This window comes from Eretmochelys imbricata, chromosome 7 (genome assembly GCF_965152235.1).
Source record: "Eretmochelys imbricata isolate rEreImb1 chromosome 7, rEreImb1.hap1, whole genome shotgun sequence".
Classification (NCBI taxonomy): domain Eukaryota; kingdom Metazoa; phylum Chordata; order Testudines; family Cheloniidae; genus Eretmochelys; species Eretmochelys imbricata.
Window position 1 is genome coordinate 64,329,990 of NC_135578.1, and position 21,443 is coordinate 64,351,432.

The following is a 21,443-nucleotide window of genomic DNA, read 5'->3' on the forward strand; positions in this document are numbered from 1 at the left end:
GATGTCAGTCATAGGCAATTTGTTAGCTGTTTCCTGAAATTCACAGGGTGTTCTTGTTCTTCAGCCAAAACCGCAGGAGCAGCAGGTGAAGTGAGTGGACAATCTGCACATTCTACTGTATATCAGTAACTTTAGAAAAGACTTGCATGTTTTTAATTAATGACTTTTTATAGACCAATTCATTTTTATTTTCATACATCTTCACGACCCTTCCTACATTATATTTTGGGGGACACTCAGCCAATGTGTTCTTCCTCCATTCATTTCTAAGGGGGCTGAAACTACTAGAAGAACTAAGACAAAGCTGCGTATTTATTTTAAAAAAATATATTCTTGTTTAAATCTTCTCTTTCAGCTTGAGATGAATTATACTCAGAAAACTGGCTATGTAAAAATGGATTCTTCAATATCTCTGTTCTCTGTGGCTTTGGTCTTCCAACCCGGACTCAACCTAGCCCTCTTTTTCTCAGAACAATTTTGTGTCTGCGAATAATTATGCCCAGTATGAATTGTGGGCAGTAATATTAGTAGTTTGATGGCAATCAAAATAATTTGCAATTGCAAAAATGAAGAATCGTATTGTGTCTTTTGCATCATTAGCTAAACAGTCACCTAAGTTCTGACTGCAGAATCTTTATTAGTGGTGATGATGTACACTACAGAAAGACCACAGATTGCATCCTAGATCCTATATGGCATTTGCAAGGTGAAAAGAAAGAAAAATAGTCTCATCTTGTAAAATAAGGACAAATTTGAAATGAAAATAATTGAGAAATAATAAACAAATCCCCCATTTTGTCATTTTTACAGTCTCACTCTTCTGATTATAATCTCACTTTTAAACCTATTTATTTTTGTCTTAATAGTCCTGATACTGCTAATTGATCTCTACGGGACCAAAGATTATTGCAGTAGGAACTGGACATTTGTTTTCAAATGCTGATTTACTGAGGATAGGAACTGAAATTAAAACCAAAACAGAGACTGGGGAACCATGCAGGCCTATTGGATCACTGCCTTTAGCTGACATCAGGGCAAGACCCTGAGGATGCTGGGTTAGGTCCTAGAGTTACTCATGTCAACAATAAAATCCTCATTCAGAGTACTAAATTTCTGGGTCTTAATTACTGAAGCGGTGTGCATGTAAAAATCACTTATAAATCTATGTCCAAGAACACGGCTTTTATCTGGCTGAACTGTAAATAGTTAATATGCAAGTGGTCAATTCTGCCATCACTAATGGTCTCAAATAGGCAGGTTGGTGAACTTGGCTCCTGAGCTAGTTAATGCTTTCAACTGTGGTGTTCAGCACCTTATGTGGAGTGGTAGATTCCCATTCCCTCAATGTACCTCCCAACAATAAATGGCAATGCAGCATTTGGATATGCTGATTGGCTAACACTGTGATGTTATTCCCAGAAGTACTGCCTTTCCTGGATGCTTTAGGTCCTTGTGTTCCTATGTGACTGTACAGCACCTAGCACAAGAAGGCCAGAAGCTTTTGTTACCATAAAACAAATTAACAACAGTAACATATGGGGAAATGGTAAAAAAACCCAAACATGGTAACCTCACAGGTTTGGAGTAGCCATGGCTAAAGTGAGTGGTTAGTGGGCTCCCAGTGGTACCACTTTGGCTCATTATACCCTTGATCTATCTAATCCTGGTCCCTGAAGCTGTTGGGGAACAGTTTAGTCACACTGAGACGCTCTGAATAGTCCTGTAAGTATGGTAGCAGCACCCCACCCTCCCCAATGTATTTTCTTTGGAGTGCCTGTACAACAAATCAGTGCAAATGTAAACTATTCTCCACTTCCCCAATGCTGTATTTATTTTAACTACCAGGACCATGTGTGCACTAAGAAATGGTTGACGACTGAGGGCCTCCATAGATACTGTAGAATTAACAATGCTGTGGCTCAGATTCAGACAGAGTGGTCTATAAAGTTCATACTGGGTCTGTAATAAGCCTCAGAGTTATGCATAATTGGGCCATACACATGTATCATTAATTTTACAGCAACGGAAATTTCATAGACTGGGGAAAATAATTACCACTGTGGAGTCACTTGTCTCCAGTTAAGAATAGGTTTAGGTTTATGCATCAGAAGTTGATCACACAATTAATTCATTGCCTGGCTTATTTTTTTTTTTTTTGGTGCTGGGGATGGAGGGAAGGGACAGTGGGGAATTGCTATATGCCTTTTCTGTCATGAAATGAAGCTGAGCTGCAGAGGATACAAGCCCAAGACCTTGAATACAAGCCCGACAATGAATTCCACTTAACCAGGCAAACAGTGCTATAGTGGTAATTACTCCAGCCTAACTGGCGTCCCTAAAAAGTAATGAGAAGTCCAAAGTCATTTAAAGGAAATGCCATTGTAAAGGCTTCATTTTCCATTGGAGATAAAAAATAAGATTGGGGAGAAAATGGAGAGGAAAGAGGGAGGTGGAGGAAACTGCTGTATTTTCTTCAACGTCGCCCTGATCCGTGTGGGTGTAAAGGATGAGAAAGGTGGGAGTATGACGTCACTGCTACATGCAACATAAATATTAAAGAAAAGAACCAAACTACTAAACAAAACAAAACAAAAAAACTCTCTGCTAGAGAAAGACAGGCTGGACTGTACTCTGGGCTACAGGGAACCCGTTTTTACTCACAATAGATCACTATCAGTGTGCAGTTAAAATATAGTAGGGAGCGTGTTCCAAGGCAGCAAGAGGAAAAATAAATCAAAAATTTGTCAATTTTCACAGGTTACAACACATTCCTTTAAAAACATCAACGTACACACGATCTGTCCCTCCGGGGTTCAACCCCCACCCTTTGCAGCAAGAAAGTGGCTGGAAAAAATGTACAGAGAATTAGACAAGTGTTGTTATACAGAATGAAAGAAACAGAAAGCGTGAATCATCCAGCTCAGAGATTTCATCCCAGCGTGGCTGCATTTAATATATATGTATATACATTTGGCCCTTTGCTGAAAAGATATAATGAAATTAAATAAGAAAGAAATTGAAAACATAAGCTAAATATACCACAAAATTATCAATGGTTTGTGAATAGAATTTCTATATTTCTCTCTGGACAATGTAATATGAATATTTACAGATTATTCAGGCAGTAAGGAGAGGAGGGAGAAGGACGGATGGCTGAAAACTGTGAAAAGAAAGCATAGTTACTTTAATTATCCCTAGCCTCGTGGAGATGCATAGTTCTTACTTGAATTATTAATACTAGGCCTAAGAGGTTTGGACAAATGGCTATGTAGGTCAGGCTCACTTATAGACCCTGACAATACCACAGTTAATATTCAGACAATATCTAAAGGGACATGAAACCTCAGATGCATTATTAAAGAACATGGCTTTCAACTGTCCCAGGAAGCTGCATGTAATTAATGCCATAATAATTAAGATTTCCATGTAAAGATGATATTCTTTCACATTTCATTCACCTGTACATGCGGATAGTTTTATCTTCATCCCTTCATTTCATCTTAGATGTCATCTGCACTCCACTGTCTCTAATTTTGATTATGTTGCTCATTAATTAAAAAAAAATATCTGAACTGTTCACAATATCATTGTAAATTAAGTTGACAGCCAAGCTCCACAATTTAGAAGGAAATGTTTTGTTGTAATTTCTGCTTTGTTTTAGCTAGATTGTGTTTTTAAGACAAACAATTCAGGCACCATATATGTGGAGATGATGGCTAAGATATTCAAAAGTGACTAGTGATTTTGAGGGCCAAAGTTGTGACACCTTAAAGGGACCTGATTTGCAGACACTATTGAGCATCTGCACTCTAAAAATCAGACCCTTTTAAGGTGTCTCAGAGATGAGCATCCAAAAATCGACTGACCAAAAATCACGTTACCTTTAAAAATCTTGATTTATATCATTCACTGATTGACAGGACTTTAAAAACAAAGCTATTGAATTATTGTTAATAGTTATGAACATGCGGCTGTTATCAGCTGTTCTGAAAAGTGTGTGTGTGTATGTGTGTGAGAGAGAGAGAGACAGAAAGAGAGAGAGAGAAACCAAACCAAGAAAATATTCTGAGTACATATTAGACTTTGCCATCATTGCCTTTTTTCCCTCCACCTGACTCGGAAGATTATCCCCTTGGTGTTCAGTGCTCAGTATGGTGGCTCTGACAGGCTCCTTCTTCAACCTCACTAACTCCATCATTTCATTCCACATCTGTCCAACACCCTTTAATGCATTAGACTGATGTGTGTGACCATGTCGTTTGGAGCATTTCCTAGTGCTACATGCAGAGGCTGTCATCCTAGCCCTGACACGGCCTTACTGCTGTTTTATACTGTGTTGGTTGGTCTCTTTCCAAGAATTTTTCTTTTCCCCGGCTTCCCAAAATTGAACATTTTATTCCGTTTCATGCTTCTGCCCTTTATATTGTAGTTGCTTGTTCATATGTTACAATATATTTGAGTTAAATGTAGCACAACTATGTAGGTCTCGAATCCAAATGATACCAACTCTCTTAGAGAATTTGATAGAAGTCTGCATACATTAGCACAGCATGGTATTACAGGTACAAAAAGTGGGGTGGGGGAAAATAAAAATACATAAAGGGCAGGGAGGCAACAACAGCCCCCACTGTGTTGGTTACATATTTCCCCTTCCCTAGTATTTTGGGAAATCTTGGAAAAAAATTAGCTTTGTGAGTTACAGGAAGCCACAGGTAGTTTTCACTTGCCTGACCAGAACTTACTCAGCAGAATCACTGACCTTGGCAGCAGTTCCAGGGTCACACTCTCACATGGATAAGCTGTTCTTGAACAATTTTTTTCAATATGTTAGGCAAATGCATGTGTTCCTTCCACATCAGGTATCTTTGATTTCCATGAATTTTGCATTCACTGTGGCTATTGTGGCTATCATTCTCCACTAAAGTCTCAGCTCCTCTGTCTCTATTACGCTACCTTAAGGAAACAATGTTGAAACCTTGTTCTCCTTGATCGTGTCTTTTTTTGGGAGAGAAGAGGAAGGCTGTCCTTAAGGATTCTAATAGTACTGTTTTTCTCTACAAAGAATTTCATTTTCTGGTATGGTTCAAGTAGAGTACCCTTTTTCTGGTGAGCGTGAAGGTCCAAGTCTAGCCCTTTCTTCCAAATGCCAAGACTGTAGTGAGACAACAGCAATCAGTAGGCCACAGTGTTTTGGGAATCATAAAAGTAGCAGGAGCAGAAGCACGGGCAGACTCTGCTGAGACAGTCCAACCCACCTTTCTTGTGACTCTAAACAGGGTCATGTGCTTTTTAATAGCAGAATATCTAAACCATGTAAAGTGTACACATGATATTCAAATATCCATTAAGAGAAGGAATCCCTATGCCTACATTTGAAATCTATACTGCAAATATTTAATTGGTCAAATCCACTGTGTGGGCATTTGGTTTGGGTAACCTGACTGTATAAAGTCCACCAAAATTAAGGAGCCAGATATATTCCTGCATAAATATAAAGAAAAAACAAAAACAAAACCAGGTCTCCACTCCAATGTTCTGCTCTCCCTGCACTCACATATCTCCTGCTGACATCAACCACAGTTCTATTAATCTGGGTAAAGCAGGTGATAAACACTGAAGTCCGCTGAACACCTCTGAAAGCAGAATTTTGTCCTATTTAAAGGAACCAGTCCTGCATTTCTTCTGATCACAGAACTGTCATCAACTTTGGGACTTCCTCTGCAGAATGACAGCAGGATGGAGCCTATGGGTCTCATCATAATATTTTATTTCAGCATTATTACATCACTCAGTATTGTTTCTTAGCTTACTTTACTTGTTACATTATATTATACAAGGCCCAAATTCTGCCCTTACGCCTCACGGAAGCCCATTGCAAGTAATGGGTTTTTACAGGGCGTAAGTCAGGGCAGAATTTGGCCCCATGTGAATAAGTTTGTTCATCTACTCAGATTCAGAACCTCCCACTGCCCACAAATAAATGCCGTGGGCACAGATTCATCTTGATTTAATTATCTGAACTTTGTTAACTTTGGACACAAACAGGCATTTTAATGAAGCTGCAGGTGTGAGTGAGTGGTGTGAAATTTAATTTTAAAAATATTCACATCAGAATTACAAATGACATTTAACTGCATTGCCATGTATTTATTTCCTACCCTTTCTGCACCACTGTGTAAAACACATAAATACATTTAAAGAGATTCCTTAAGGCTGAGCAGGTCCTGAGGGGGAGGGGAGAGGAAAAGGGAGGGAGAAGAAATATTACTTACGCCGTTTGCAGCCACATTTTTTTATCCTTTTGGGATCCGTGATGTCATCATGACAGGCCTTGCAGTAAAAAAATGCCCTGGAGAGACAGAACGGAAAAACTGACACATTTCTTAATCCACACAAATGAAATTAGTCCCACATTTCCTCCTGCTACATTGCCAAATTAATGAAACATGCCAGCACTAATTTCCTTTAATCTTTGGAAAGGTTTAGACATTTAAAGGAGGAAATGTTTGCTGCAAGACCATTAATTTCAAACACAGGACTATGATTCAAGTTAGTGCTTCTTTTAATAAACTTTCATTTGAAAAATAATTAGGAGACGGGTTGATAAATATGACACAGTGGATCAGATCATCTGCCTTTCATCTTTGGAAGAATAAGTCTCATCGTCAAGGCACATATGAAATGAGTTCACTGTTCTTGACATGAAAGTCACAAATTCAGAGCCACATGATTTCTGAGAAGGACAGCTAAGTTTTTAAGGCCAAGTTTGCAGTCTACCCTCCACCGGACCTCCATACTGGTGAGTGCAATCAGCAATGTCAATGTCATTGTGACCTAAATTGTGGTCAATAATATCATACATGCTATTATTTGCACCTGTAAAAATGGAAGCCAGTGTCTGAAAATCAGGTTCTTAAAAAGCAGTGAATAAACATGGGGACTACTGTCCTCTTGATTCAGACTTCTTTTCATTTGCCATCAGGGTTCAATCAGAGAAGAATCACACTAGTTTTGACTGCATTATAAACCCTCAGCAAAAATCCCTAAGCAAACAAAAATACGTAATTCACAAGATGACCTACCTAACTCTCTGTCTATTTAGGCTTTTATACATGGCCTGTTACTGCGTAGCAAAGAGCTGACTGATAGGTGAAGTGTGCAGAATGTAGGGTAAGTGACGAAGGGTAAGTGTGCAATAAAACTTTACATATCATTAACATAAAATTATGTTTTAACAAACGTACATCAAACTGCCCACAGGAGATTTCACAAGCCTGTCAAGTCAGTATGTCACACACGATTGCTGTGACACATGTCTATTTCATGAAGATCACACAGCTAGCCTCTAACTGAGCCAGTCTGGGCTGCTATAATATACACCTATTTTTGCTGGCATGACAACTGGGCCATCCTGCACTTCAGCATCTGCCAAATTTCCTGCATCGCCTGCCTCCTCTGACCCAGACTCCTCTCTACAAATTCAGGCTGATGGAAATGAGGGGTGACTTGAGGCCACACCATAGGTCTTGCAGGTAATACTGCTCCTGCACTTGAGGTGGCTTGTAGGTTCCAGAAATAGAAGAGGCCATGGGAACAGAAGAACCTACAGTCCTTGGGTACTGGAAAGAAAAATAAGCAACAAATACACAGGGACATGGACGAATATATTCTTGGTTCCACTGTAAATGAAAGGGCTATTAATTCATTTAGACAAAAATATCAAGGGTTTATGAATGTTTCACACTGTGCAGGAATGTTACAGAAAGGGAGAGGGCACAGGGAGCATGGTACTTTCCTGGTGTAAGGAAAAAACATAATCCATCTTCCAGATCCCAGAAGCACAAGTAAAGAGGAAGTGACTAGTACTATGTGCAGGGGTGACAAGGCCTGCAGAGTTATTTCTGGGTGTTTTCCTGTACTCCGTCACAGAACATTACCTAAGGAGGGTGTTACGATCCCCTCTGTACAAAAGGGGGAACTGGAGCCTAGAGAAATCAAGAGACTTGTCCAAGGTCAAAGAGCCAGTTTGTCACATGTGTCCAAGCTCTCAGGCTTGTGATTTAACTGCCAGGTTACGTGGAGTCAATGGATATTTTCCAAGTTTGACCTATGTCTGGTGTTTTTAATTAGGAATGGGGAACCTGACAGTATCTAAAGATGTGGTTCAGATATCAGCCTCAATATCTCGATACTTCTCTGTAGACCATCCAAACCTCTTGTGTCTACAAAACTAGGCAGGAAGCCTTGTCAGAAAGCCACATCTGCTACTTCCTGCTAACAGTCTGCTGAGAACATTTAAATGCTTTAGATTGGAACCCCAAGCACAGACGAAGCTGAGATAAAAATACAGTGAAAGAGAAATGAAACTGTTTTGTTCATTTTGAGTAATGAGTAAAAGTTCAGTGGGCTTTTAAATTTTAATCACAAAAATATTTTGCAGTTATATCAGAGCTACAAGTAGTCCCCTCTCTACTTAAACTTATACATTCTTCTTGCTGCTTGATATCCATGTAGGCCTGGTCTACACTACAGAGTTAGTGTTCCCACTTCCGGCTCTGAGACAGGCTACTGCCCAGGCTCCCCGCTCCAAGCCAGGCTGCAGTCTGGGCTCCTGGCTCCCCACTTAACTTGTAGTGCAGACATGTCTGTAGACTCCTTTTCCTATCTATACAGCTGGTGTAATTAGTTTAATGGGAAGGTTTAATGGATTCAAGCTAGTATAAGAGGGTCTAATTCAAACAATTGTGAATTTAATCTACACAAAACAATTGAAACTAATTTAATTCAAATATCTGAATTTGGTCCAGGGAGTTTAAGTAACCTGCCAGGAAGCAGGTCAGTATGGCACTAACCGTCAGGAGACTTGAGTTGTAAACCCACTATGTGGACTAGCTAAATAATCTATTCAAGCCAGTCACTGTCAGAGATAGGACTGGGACTCAGGAGTGGCAGTCTCTACTCTTCTATGGACTATGTGGACTCCAGGGAGTCACCCCTCTCCTAACTGTTGGATTTTCCTCCTCTTTCTGTTGGCCAAAATTTCCTCTCCAGTTTTTGCAGTTCCCCCTTCAGACACTTAGTGCAGCTCTAGATCCAACTTCTGAAGCAGGATCTTTTATCACAGACCCTTCCCCAAATCCCTACAAGTTTAGACGAACACTGCACAGGTGTGGGAGCCACACTGCCAGATCCCAATGCAGAATTAGGGCCTTAGTATTTGCTACGCATGATACTCTCTGGGTCTGTCTACACTGCAATACGAGGTGTGATTGATGTTTCCATAGACATACCCACACTGGATGGCTAAAAACAGCCATGTAGATACAGAGGTATGAGCCTTAGGCGGGGCTGTATAAGCATGCCAGGGACCCTGAAGCCCGTCGCCCCTATACTGCTATTTTTAGCTGTGCTAGCATGAGGAAAGCTATCTTAGGTATGTCTACACATGCTCCAGTCACACTGCAGATTGCAGTGCAAGCATACCCTAGGTGCAAGACCAAGAATAGGTGACGCAGACGCTTTTAAAAATGAAATTACCATATTGATTAAAGAATTAAAAAACAAATGGATTTCCATACTGCATAATAAAATGTAAGTGGATAAAGAATGATAAAGACATCACTCATATTGTATCTATGACACATTATTAGCACTCAACATTTTATATACAGCTATTCTCTTCAATAAATCCTTAACATAAAGGTGTGTAATATGTACATTTATGTACATTAATTATTTAAAAAAACATAAAAAATCATAGTTTTAGCAATATACAAAATTACTCTACTACAAATTATGGTGCATAAACAGTGTTAAATATGCATTGCAATATGGTATAGATCTAACCTAAAAGACTTGCCAGCATCTCTAAAAGCACATAAAACATAAACAAAAACATTTAATTTGAGCTACAAGTATAACACATATGTTTACTTTTGTTTTATTGTACTTAGGTAAAAATCCTGTTTTTTACTCTCCTAGAATCTTTTTTATTGCCATTCAGATCCCATTAAACCATCCACCACTTGTTTGAAAACAAAGGCATATAATTCACGGAGGGGGATTAAGTTTCTCTCAATTTTGGAACATTTTTTCTGACTCTGATTCATCAAGTTACAAAGATGAAATTGACAATATTCATAAATGGCTGCATTAGCTGAAGCACATCTGATCAAGATCTGCTTTGTACAGAATGGCTAGGGAATATGTGAAGAGAGGCAGCAACCATGCATACTTCTAGCCTAACACTTCTGGCAAAGGCAAGTCAGAGCTTCTGCTTCAACTTGCTGTTGTCATGGATGGAAATTGATTTAAAAGCGCTGAGTAAATTTACTCTAAATACATCTTCACTATTCAACTTCTGTCATTTCAAAAATACCATGCCAGGTTTCTCTTGGTGCGGTCTCCATTAATTTCCCTGGGGAACTGCATGGCTACAACACTTTGTAAATACACAGGTTAGTGTCTTGGTGCTACCATGTGAATAGCCTTGTGCACATGGAAAGGGAAAGAGACAAGAGAGAGAACAAGAACTTCCTGCTGGGCTCACAGGCTGCTGGAGCTCCTGCCCACAGTAATAGCTTTCACAAAGGTGGTGCTGGAGATGAGAAACAGCAGGGCCCAGCTGTAGCAAGGGCAGCTACCTCCTGTCTCTCTCTTTGGGCCAGAGATTGCTCAGCAGCACCCTGCCTGTGTTTCCACCTCTTCAGGACCCTTTAAGAACTCTTCCAGTTCAAAAAGTTCAAACAATCCCCAAAAGGGGTCTCACTTATTTAGACTTCTAAGTGCACACAGGCCGCAGCCCCAGTCCATCGCTCACCCAGCAGGCCAAAATAATGCTAAGTCTTTGAAAAACAGAACAACTCATACTTGTCTTTATCCCAGTTTCAGCTTGGCACAGCCCCTTGCTCCCAAAGGGTCTGTCTGTCAGACTCCGCCCTGCTTCTTGGGCATGGTGTTTCCCAGGACCACTATCTGGACAGCTTTCTTCTGCTTAATGTCAGGCTCAGTTATTCTCTCAGCCCCCTCCTACTGCAGCTTCCTGCTATCTTTTATCCTGGGACTGCTTGATTCCCCTCAGGTGTGATCAGGCATGGCTTAGCCCCAGGCTCTCCAGCCCAAGGGCAGGCCACCACGTTACACCGGCAAGAATGCACGTAGTGCCCTTTTGAGGAGTAACAAGACTGACGTCGACATGCTTACCTCAGTCTAAAATTGGTGTAAGGGAGATGAGGAAACTGTGAGCATCTGTTGGAGTCATGCCTCTTGCAGGGCTGGGGCTTAAATCAATAATTTAGCTCTTGGGATATGCAGCACTAGTATAGCACTGAACAATCTGCATGTCATCCCTTTGAGATACCTCAGTATTATTCTGTCCATTTTACAGATCAGGAAGGAGACACAAAGGGCCTAATTCTACTCTCACTGGCACCTGTGCAAATTAGGAGACATTCCATTAGAGGCCAGCTACAAGGGGAGGGAGACCAGAGGAGCTGCCCCTTCTCCCTCTGTGGTTGGCTTGGCTGTTGGGGAATGTTAATTTGGGAAGGAGCAAATTTGCTGGGGGTAGGTGATATTCCCTGGCTCGCAGAGACTGCTAGCTTTGGAGTTGGAAAAGAATGTTCCTTCTTCGGCAGAGTAGGCTTAGTTAAGGGATGATTTTCACCTCTCTCAGTGCATCACTTCTGTGCCATTTGACATTGATGGAACCCACAGGTATCATTTGGCAGAACTGGGTTTTTGTTTGCAGGCAGCTGGAGGTTGGAATGTTTATAATAATTCTGACATGTTGCAGCTGGATGGAAGGGGCCCTGGAGTTTAACAGGTGTTCACTGGCCTGATATCTATGAGTCAGAATCAGAGCAGGTATATCTGCAAGAACCCAGGAATCTGTGGTAAAAGCAGGAGGAGGAGGAGGTGGTTAGACCTCTGTACTGTTTACAGATATGGGACCTGCCCTTGTGGATTGACTAACACAATATGGCTGAAGAGGGGATGATGGTTCTGGGAGACAGCTTCCTACTGTTTGGATGGGCACAGCTGCACCTTGGAAGAAAGTCTTTATGGCCTAAAAGATGGAATGGTTATGGAGGGAGAAGGTGGCTAGTTCTGAGATAACAATCTGATTCTTGATCTCAAGTTCAACATGATTTAAAAAATAATAATTGCAGCCAACTCTATTTCTTGCACATTGGAGTGTCTTCTTTTTCATTTTGGAGTAACACACGTTTGGGAGGGATGACCAGGCAACAAATTACTTTTTTAGCTTTTTAAAAATGTATTTATCTTCCAAAGGTTTTTAAAAGTTATTTCTTTATCTTAGAAATTATTTTCTGACATCGCTTTATCTTTCTAAAGACTTCATAATCACGAGACACTGGGTGTGCACTGGGGTCTAATAATGACACCCCTTGGTGGGCTGCTAGGCATGAGACCAAAGTTTTCTTGTATAACTGTAGCTTGAATTAATCCAAACCCTAATCTCACTGATACAGCCAAGTTCTTAGTCTGCTAAACAGGTAGAGTAGCCCACATTGGATGGGAAGTACTGGTCTGTTTTAGTTGGATTCATTATTATGTGCCTACATAGTATATAGTTCTCATCAAGAATAGTAACAAGGGGATGTCATACCATCAATGTAATGCTGAATGAACACTGCTGAGTTTGCCCACAACAAATATTTGTTGCGGTTGATGAAACTGACCCTATATAAAAGAATTTCTCTGAACACCTAAATCTTAGGCCAAAACTAGGGACCCCATTATCTGCTCAAATAACTCCATTAGGGTCAATTACGTTACAACAGTAGATAAACTGGCCCATAGCCAAAGTGGGCTTTTTGAGGTTAAAAACCCTGCTGACTTAACTTTTCTCTCTTTGGTTCTTTTTCATAGGTTCTGCAAAATTATTATGTCATTTTATTTCAGTTAGAGTTTTTTCGCCATGGGAAAGAGTCCAAAAAGAGAGGCATGTACATACTGAAGGCAGAATTTGGTCCAATTCAACCCCCACTGAAGAAATGTGAATCCTTTTGCTCACTTCTATGGGAGTTGGGGCGAAGCTCTAAATGTAAAGAATAAAACAAGGAAGAGGCTGCATTTTTTAATTAAAGAGATACAATAAACAAATTACCTTTTCACTTCTTTGGCATCACTTGCAATGAAGAATCCTAAAGTACCTTCTTGAATCTTGACATGGTTTCCAGGATTGATTAATATACTGCTCAATAAAACACAAACAAACAAAAAGACAAAGCTATGAGTTTATATCACTTTTAATTGAGTGCTCCAAAATGCTCTATTTTTGTTTTATTCTAGGGGACCCACTAGTCAGGAAAGGCTATAAGGAAATTTGAAGTCATTTTCTTCTTTGACATTTCCAATCAGATCACCGCTTAAACATCAACAATGGGTATCATTACAGAACTTAAATTTGTAACTACCATGTATCTTCCCTTAAAATCATATCACCATTTCAGCTCTTAAGTCACTACTGTTCTAGCCATCAAATAATTAGCATCTTTTACCAAAACAAAGCAAAAAAAGCATCTCAGAAAAACCATATGTGAAGCGGAGCAGTTTAGCTTTCTTACGCTATTATTCAGGCTGATGGAAAAGTTCATGATATGGTGAAAAGGGAAGAGATCCTCCAAGGAAACCACCACTTGATACCAGTACAAAGAGTCATTTGTCAAATTAAACCATTTTAAACATCTTTGTGCCAATTTCTTTTGAAATGAGAAATAATGGGACCCCTCTCTGTATATATTATATTATTATATATAATATAATAAATACACACATACACTCAAGGGGAATGGTACAAGACAACCAGTCATTATTACTGAGGAAAACATAAAATTAATATAACATTTTTAAAAAAACATTGCTATGCAGCCCCTGGTAATAAAATAATCCAGCCACCCTAACAGAGTGACTGCAAGTCAGTTTGATGGAGGAAATTGTAAGTTAACATGGTGTGTGTTGATCTCTGCTTATGTGTAACATATCTGCTGTATTGTCAAAGATTTAGCACCAGAGTATTTTTGGTTCAGGCAATATTATAAGGTACCAGGTAGATATAATTATTCTTCATCTTGTTTTACTTTGAAGTGTAATATAACTAAGCTCTTAACTTGACAAAACACTTACTAAAGCTTGTCAAATGTTTCACTTTTTTTTTGTTTTTCGGTCAAGTTTAATCTTTGTAAGTTAAAGAGTAATAAGAGTACATATGCCTTACAGTACACAAGGACTAAAAGAAACTATGATGTTTTCAGGCTTATCAGACACTGACTTTTAGGAAAGATGCCAAAGTAGCAAGAGATAAGATGTATATATGAATGGACATCAGGTGCTAACATTGCAAGTACATGCAATGCTAAAGATTTGTAGCCTTATTATTTGGGGAAAAATATAGGATCAAATGTTTAGATACTCTTAGTTACTGATAAATTGTTGAGTTGGATAATGCTGATAAGTATAGAATGTTTTCGTCAAATGCAGAACATTTTCATACACTGTATTTTATATACTGAATGTGTATGTATTTGTGCGGGTGCATCTGTACGTATACTTATACACACACACACACACACACACACACACACACATATCTCTACACGTTAAAAGTCCTATGTGACAAGAATATTAAGCTTGCAAAATCAGCATTTAGAAGTTAGGTAATGTCAGATTTAAGGCTGCCTGTGCAACCTTAATTCAGCCCCTTGGGAATATGTTTTATGATACATTGTCCTCATTGTCACGATCATATATTATTTGTAGCTCAGGACCCCTCCCTCATTCGCTGCATAGGATGGATGATGCTCAGTGAACAAAAAGCTATTCAATAGTTTGTTTTATCCTTATTGCTCGACCTGTGGCCCTGTGCAGGAAACCCTGCTCTATATACAGAGTTATTCATTGGCTCATGGGTTTTTCAGCACTACAGTATCTGAGTACTTCCTAAACAGCCTGATTTTTCAGAATACTTAGCATTTTATAGCACTTTATATGTACAAAGTCGCCTTTGCCTCATTAACGACACAGCTCCTACTTCTGCAACAAACGAGGCTCGGATCCTACAGACAGTAGCCTCCATCACTACACAACCCCAATTTGTTGCTAAAATACAGTCCATCCTCTGCAATGAAAGAGGCAAGAGGTCCTGAAAAAAGTAGGTAATTAAAGACTGTATCATAATACTTATGCACAAGGGGACTGAATTAAAGATGCACAAGCAACCTTAAATCTGACATTTCCTCATTGCTGAGAGCTTGACTTAGCAACTTCAATGTTTTTTTTAACTTGGGAGGTCCGAGGGGTTAATACAATTTTCTAGGTTTTAAAAAGGCAAACTGAAAAAATCAGAAATTCCATCACATGGAATCATATTGACACCTGCAAGGCTGGAACCTTTAGAACTACTGCACAGACCTCTGCTACTCAAGCTAACAGAGAAACTGACAGGAAATGTAAGTTGTCATCCACTAGAGGTGGATGAGACACACGCTTTGCCAGTGGCTGGGTTTCACAGATATTTGCTAACACAAAAAATGTGGAGACTCAGGAATCATGGGTTCTATTCCAGATTCTGGAGGGGAGTGTTCCCTTGTGATCACAGACCTTTCTTCTCCTGTCCCACCCAAACCTGACCCATTCTGCCCACCCTCTCAAGCCTGTCCTATCTCTTCCTCACAGCTTGTCTTAGTTTTGCCCTTAATTCCTCATCCTAGCCGGTCCCAGTCTCCAACTCCCACATTCTTCATCTCAGTCACAGTCTGCTTGCCCAGCCAGCCCCACTCGTTCTTCCCCACTCCCAGCCTTCCCACCCGAGGTTCCTTATCCTAAACGACTCTCCTCCCTGCAACATCAAGTTCTTGGGCCCTCTGCATTTGAGTCAGGTTGCTTACTCCTCCATACTGCCAGGATGCCAGCAGTGGGAGAGGGGAAGTGGGGACAATAAGAACACAAGAGTGACATTTTGTCTGCTCTCAATACTGGTATCCAGTGTCAAAGAAGCCACAGAAGCTAAAAGAAGCAATTCAGGGAAAGTCCTACATAGCCCTGACAGTCCTGGGATGGAGCATGCTCAGATGGAATAATCTCAGAATTCAGCTGCCAAATGGTAACAAATTTCTACTGACCATGTGCAAATGGATTTTTCAAATGTTAATAAATCTGTGTGTTTTTTCAAAGAAAGAGTGAAAGGTATACCCCTGACACATCAGTAAACCCTATAACAAATATCAAGCCCTTGTTCCAAAGCATGGCGATGCTAGATGAAATGGCTGTAAAAATGTTTTTAATGAGCAAAAGAACATATTTTTTCCTTAATCTCATTCTTGGAAATTGATCAGCCTGAGGCAGACACCCAGTATAGAAAATTTTCTCCCAAACAGTAAAAATTTATCAAGGTGACAAGCACCTGAAAACAGGGTCTTCTAACGGGAAGTTCCAGGCAAACTTACTTTAGGTGGCCAGTTTCACCTTTAATATATATGTGTAATACTAACTCACACAAATTGATTTCATATCTGACAGAAGATCTTGTACTGCACTGGGTCATAACCACAAAATAAGGATTTGTGACTGTGTATGTGATGGGAATAAGAAGAAATCTGTCTTATCAGTGTTATTAACAATAAATAACAGCAGAGGCTCATGCAGATTTGATTTTATTCTCACACTCTGACGTACAGGCAATACAAGCATCAGCTACTCACAAGCAAGTTCTACCCAGTTTGCATGACTTATAAAAGCAACTAAAAGAAGGTATTTCTGATGGGACTGCTATCTTCAAAAAGCTATCAAAACATAGCTCAGGCTAGTGATGCTAAGGATTGATTCAAGTAGGTAAGGAGTAAAAGATTTTTGAGAGACTTGGGAAAAAAAGAACTGGGAACTTCACAATAACTTCATCATCATCACAGTGACATGTATCTGAATAACAAGCCCATGATAATACCAACTTTTTGAATTACTTTGTGTCTCAACAGAGGAGAAGATGGTGTGGTATAGTAATCTTGGGGCTGTAGAAGAGGAAGACTTCTACCAGAACTTCATCTAGTCTCAACATCTCCCTTAGGTATCCCTAGTCTTTTACACAGAGTGAATAGCAGTGAATGGAACAAACTATGAAATGCATTATATGCCATGAACTGGAACAATGCTATGAAAAATGAACATCTCCTGATTTTTCCAAATATACACTGATATCGCAAAGTCATTTGATCATTTTTTAATCTAATACCAACCTATTAAATCAGACAAGGAACGTTATATAATTTTGAACTTTTAAAGAGAGAATCGAATTTCCCTATTTTATTATATTTCCAGGTTAGGTTAGCTTCGGCTCTAATGAAGAAGCAACTAGCTAGAACACTTCTGATATGCAGCTTCTTTGGCAGACCTCACTTTCAGGAGTATATTCCTCTGGCATAGGGAATCTCAATTTTTTTCACAACATGGACCACATCTCAATACAAAGATTCTCTCATGGACAACCTGCCCTACCATTCATAAATGTGTGGGTCATGTGGCAGCTATTGTTGGATCTTTACATAGAAAACAAATATTAGAAAAATATTTAATATATTTTTAGCTGCGGTTTAATGCAATTTAGCAGTCGAAAATAGGGAGAAGGAGGCAGTACCATGTGACCAGTCAATTCTCCATGGACCACAAGCAATTTCTCTGTGGCCCACAGACCATAGTTTGAAAATTTTTACTCTAGTATAATCTGGGTCACTTGGTAAAGTGGGTTAATTTGAATAACCTGCATTTTAATACAGCCAAATGCAAGGTCATAAATCTAGCAACAGAGAATGTAGGTCACATTTACAAGATGAGGAAGCATATCCTTGAATGCAGTGACTCTCTAAAGGATTTAGAGTCATGGCCGGTAACAAGTGGACAGGAACTCCCAGTGTGATGCAGTAGTTAAGAGGGCTAGAACAATCCTTGGATGTACAAGCAGGAGACTATCAAGGGGGGAAATGGATAGGGTAATGAGAATATTACTGGAATACTGTGTACTGTTCAGTCTATTTAGTTTTTCCAAGAGAAGGTTAAGACATGACTTGGTTGTGGTCTACAAGTACCTACATGAGAAGGAGATATCCGAGAGTAGCTTCTGGGGTGTTATATTGAGAACCACATAGTTTCTGTTTTGGTGTTTTAAATGTACAAACCATCCACTGCCAGTATCTAAGTAGAAACTCACCAGAAAATATCCTAATAGCTCACTGTCACAGTAACAGACCATAAGCCATGCATATATTACCTCTCACTTTATGTGGATAGGACTGGTTACACAGTGTATCAATACAGTGATTTGCATAAAATATTAAATACAGTATGTGTGCATGATATTGTTTCTTGTATAAATGCCTTCTCTACAGGTATCAAAATCTAGTACTGCTTTTATAAATACCTGTGAGACTTTCTTCGGGTGCTCATCTTTACTACTGTCACATTGTCTGATGTCTACGCCAGGCATGGGATGGCCTGAATTTCAGTTTACAAATTATCATTGTGAAAAAGTGACCAGCCACTTTTTGGTGAGAATAGTTTCTTTCAATTACTTGACTTGGTAGAAAGCTTACTATGAGATAATTTTTTGTTATGCTATTAGAATATATATTGAAAAACCCTCTTTCACACATTTGAGAAGGAAGAGAAAACTTTTTCTATCTTCCCATACTGTCCAGCTATCTTCAGTCTCACTCATAGAAAAAGTGAACCATAAGATTTGTTGTCTGCATTTCTATTGAGTTCTATATATTAGTTTGCATACAGTTATTGAAAATGAATTTATGAAAAAGAACGTGTCATAGTGCATTCATTTGTTGGCCTTTTGCCCAAGTGAAGCCTCTGCTCAGATCACAAATGAACACAAGTTTGGGTCCCTACACTGGGCAATGGTTCCATATCACAAAGCTACCTCCAAGTCTGGTGTGACTGTCAGATTTGTTCAGGAAAGACCTCAAACTCCATTACCAGGGATGACACAGGACAGGAATTAGTTTAAGATGCATTGGAAGATGGAAACCAGGATGGAAATAGCAGAGAGGACAGCAGATCAAGGCAAGGCACCTTTACAGGAACCTTGTGTGGAGCCCCAAGACTGGAAGACAAAGGGATGATGTAGGTCAGGATGGAGGTGTATTGGTAGAGCTTTGTTGGGAAACTCCCACAGCATGAGCCAAACTATGTCTCATTCTACAGTGTTATTAGCACTTTATGTTTTACTTTCATTAGGATAAATTTGCAAAAGCACTAAGTAACTTAGAAGCTTTGGAAAATGGGATTTATTCTTCTAAGTGACTTATGCACTTCTGAAAATTTAATCCCTAATTGCTAATATCTAACCTCACAGTGTAACATGTAATATGTACAGATAAATAAATAACACAACACTTGTGGAGATCCATGCCAAGGGACCTGTTCTGACCCAGCGATATTCCTCTTCATATTTTTCAGATACACTCCTAACTGCCATTGATCCCAGTCTAAAAATAGGGTCCATTTTTTAACTCAATGAAGCAAAAAATGGCAAACTTTGAACTAAATCAATGACAAAAGGCCATGACAACTCTGGTTTAAACCTTGTGGTAGATGTACTGTACCATTCCCCATGCAACTAAAATAGTAACTCTAATATATTCATCAGTCACATATTATAATAGTCATATTATAATACTCATATTAACTGAAACGAGATAATGGGATGTTATTGACTATAGCTATCACACATATAAACACAGCTACCATTTTATACTGGTTCATGCTGTGCCCAGATGAAATGCACAATATTAGTGCAATGGCCTCCTTAATTGTGCCATGTCATGAAAACAACTATAAATTATAGATTTAATTTGAACCATTATGGCTTTTCAGAATATATTTTGAAAGCACGTGTGAGGGTAGGTGCACAAACCAGCGTGTGGGATCTGTGTGAATACCAGCTGCACACCGCTTGTAACTCATAGGCATTGCTTCTTTCTTCTGGGCTCTATGACTGACATGAGTACAAATTCCATATAGCTATACATAGAAAATTCTATTATGACACTAAAAAGGATACAAGGCAAAAGACACATTGCAACATTACATGCTACAGTATATGAAAGCTTAGCTACTACAAGCAAACAGAATCACAAAATGTTGCTCCCAGGAATTAAGTTCTTAATGACTACTAAGTGTGCCATGCGTGTATAAGGTACTTTACCAGGGATGTGCTAGCACTAACTAGTTCAATAATTGCACTGAAATTAATACACTGTAAAATAGTTCAATTAGTGTTTTTGGTTTAAGATGTGAATCAACTAGGAATACAATGGAAATAAATGAATTCAGCAGCATAATGCATTTTATTCTGGGAGCAAGCAGCTGCACTTCGTACCACACTTTTTCACACTGCTCAACATGCCAGAATCAGCATGCCTTCACCACAAGGTAAATACACTCAAAAGCAAGAAACCAAGTAGAGGTGCAACAACTGCAGATCCTTGAAGATGCTGTGTTGCAATAACTTCTCTGCAGTTGGATCATATCAATATGCCAAACTGACAGGAAGCCACCTCTCTTTTCACACATCGACTCAAAAAGCCCAGTAGTGTAAGACTATAAAGAAAATAAGCACAACACACAGAATACACACAACAGAACAAATGTGGAAATTAAGGTTGGAGTATGTGATTAAGTAGGAAACTGAAATATGTCTTGACAATGAGAAGTCTCCAAAGAACACCACAAAGAGTCAGACTATGATAAGTTGTTAAAAAATAGGGATGTGGTAGGACCCGCCCTGTTTATTTCATTCAAACCAAAAACAACAAAATGGAATGTAGGCTAGAGATGAGGCCTGTAACGTGGTTATTAAAGGAATATGCAAAACATGCCAACACAAAGAAAAAACAAACAAAGCAAACTCTTTCATTTGAGTTGTTTCAATAAAAGCTCGTGTAATAAAATGAATAGGAACATACAGCATAAACTACCTCTAGGTACTTCACTGGAACAGTACGGTAACTTTAATGAGTACTGTATTAGAATTATTCTGGATCAGCAATGCAAAAAAATCAGGCATTTGGTCATTGTTAACGGGAGGCAAAACTACAAGAGCACAAAGTATTGTATTGTAAAAACTTGTATTTTACAGAAAGACTCTGTGGGAAGAGAGGCTATTAATAAGGTTGTAAATATGGAGATAAAATGGCAGCACACAGACTGGTAGACACAGAGGACATGTCACAATACAAAATAAATTAACAAAAAGAGAAAAAAAGGACGGTGAACAGCAGACTGAGTTTGATTTCCAAATGTAATAATTGGATACATCAATGGTTCCACGACAAAATAAAAGTCTAATGCTTATATTTAATTTTATAATTCCTGCAAAGAAGTTAGTGCATGAGTCACAAGAACCAATAAAGAAACAA

The 21,443-nt window shown here is 39.1% G+C and overlaps 1 protein-coding gene across 6 annotated transcripts in view; it reads right to left on the bottom strand.

The window, feature by feature from the left end:
* The window catches only part of KCNMA1 (potassium calcium-activated channel subfamily M alpha 1), an 845,861-nt gene that overhangs the window by 125,804 nt on the left and 698,614 nt on the right, over positions 1 to 21,443 (bottom strand). For 4 of the 6 annotated variants that reach the window (XM_077820942.1, XM_077820941.1, XM_077820939.1 and 1 more), the window contains 2 exons: positions 13,133 to 13,219; positions 6,273 to 6,349 (listed from right to left, as the gene is read on the bottom strand). In XM_077820942.1, coding sequence (XP_077677068.1) covers positions 6,273 to 6,349; positions 13,133 to 13,219 — 164 coding nt within the window. Of the gene's footprint in view, positions 1 to 2,661; positions 2,671 to 6,272; positions 6,350 to 13,132; positions 13,220 to 21,443 lie in introns of all 6 variants that reach the window. The other 2 variants (XM_077820940.1, XM_077820943.1) reach the window with 1 other exon arrangement.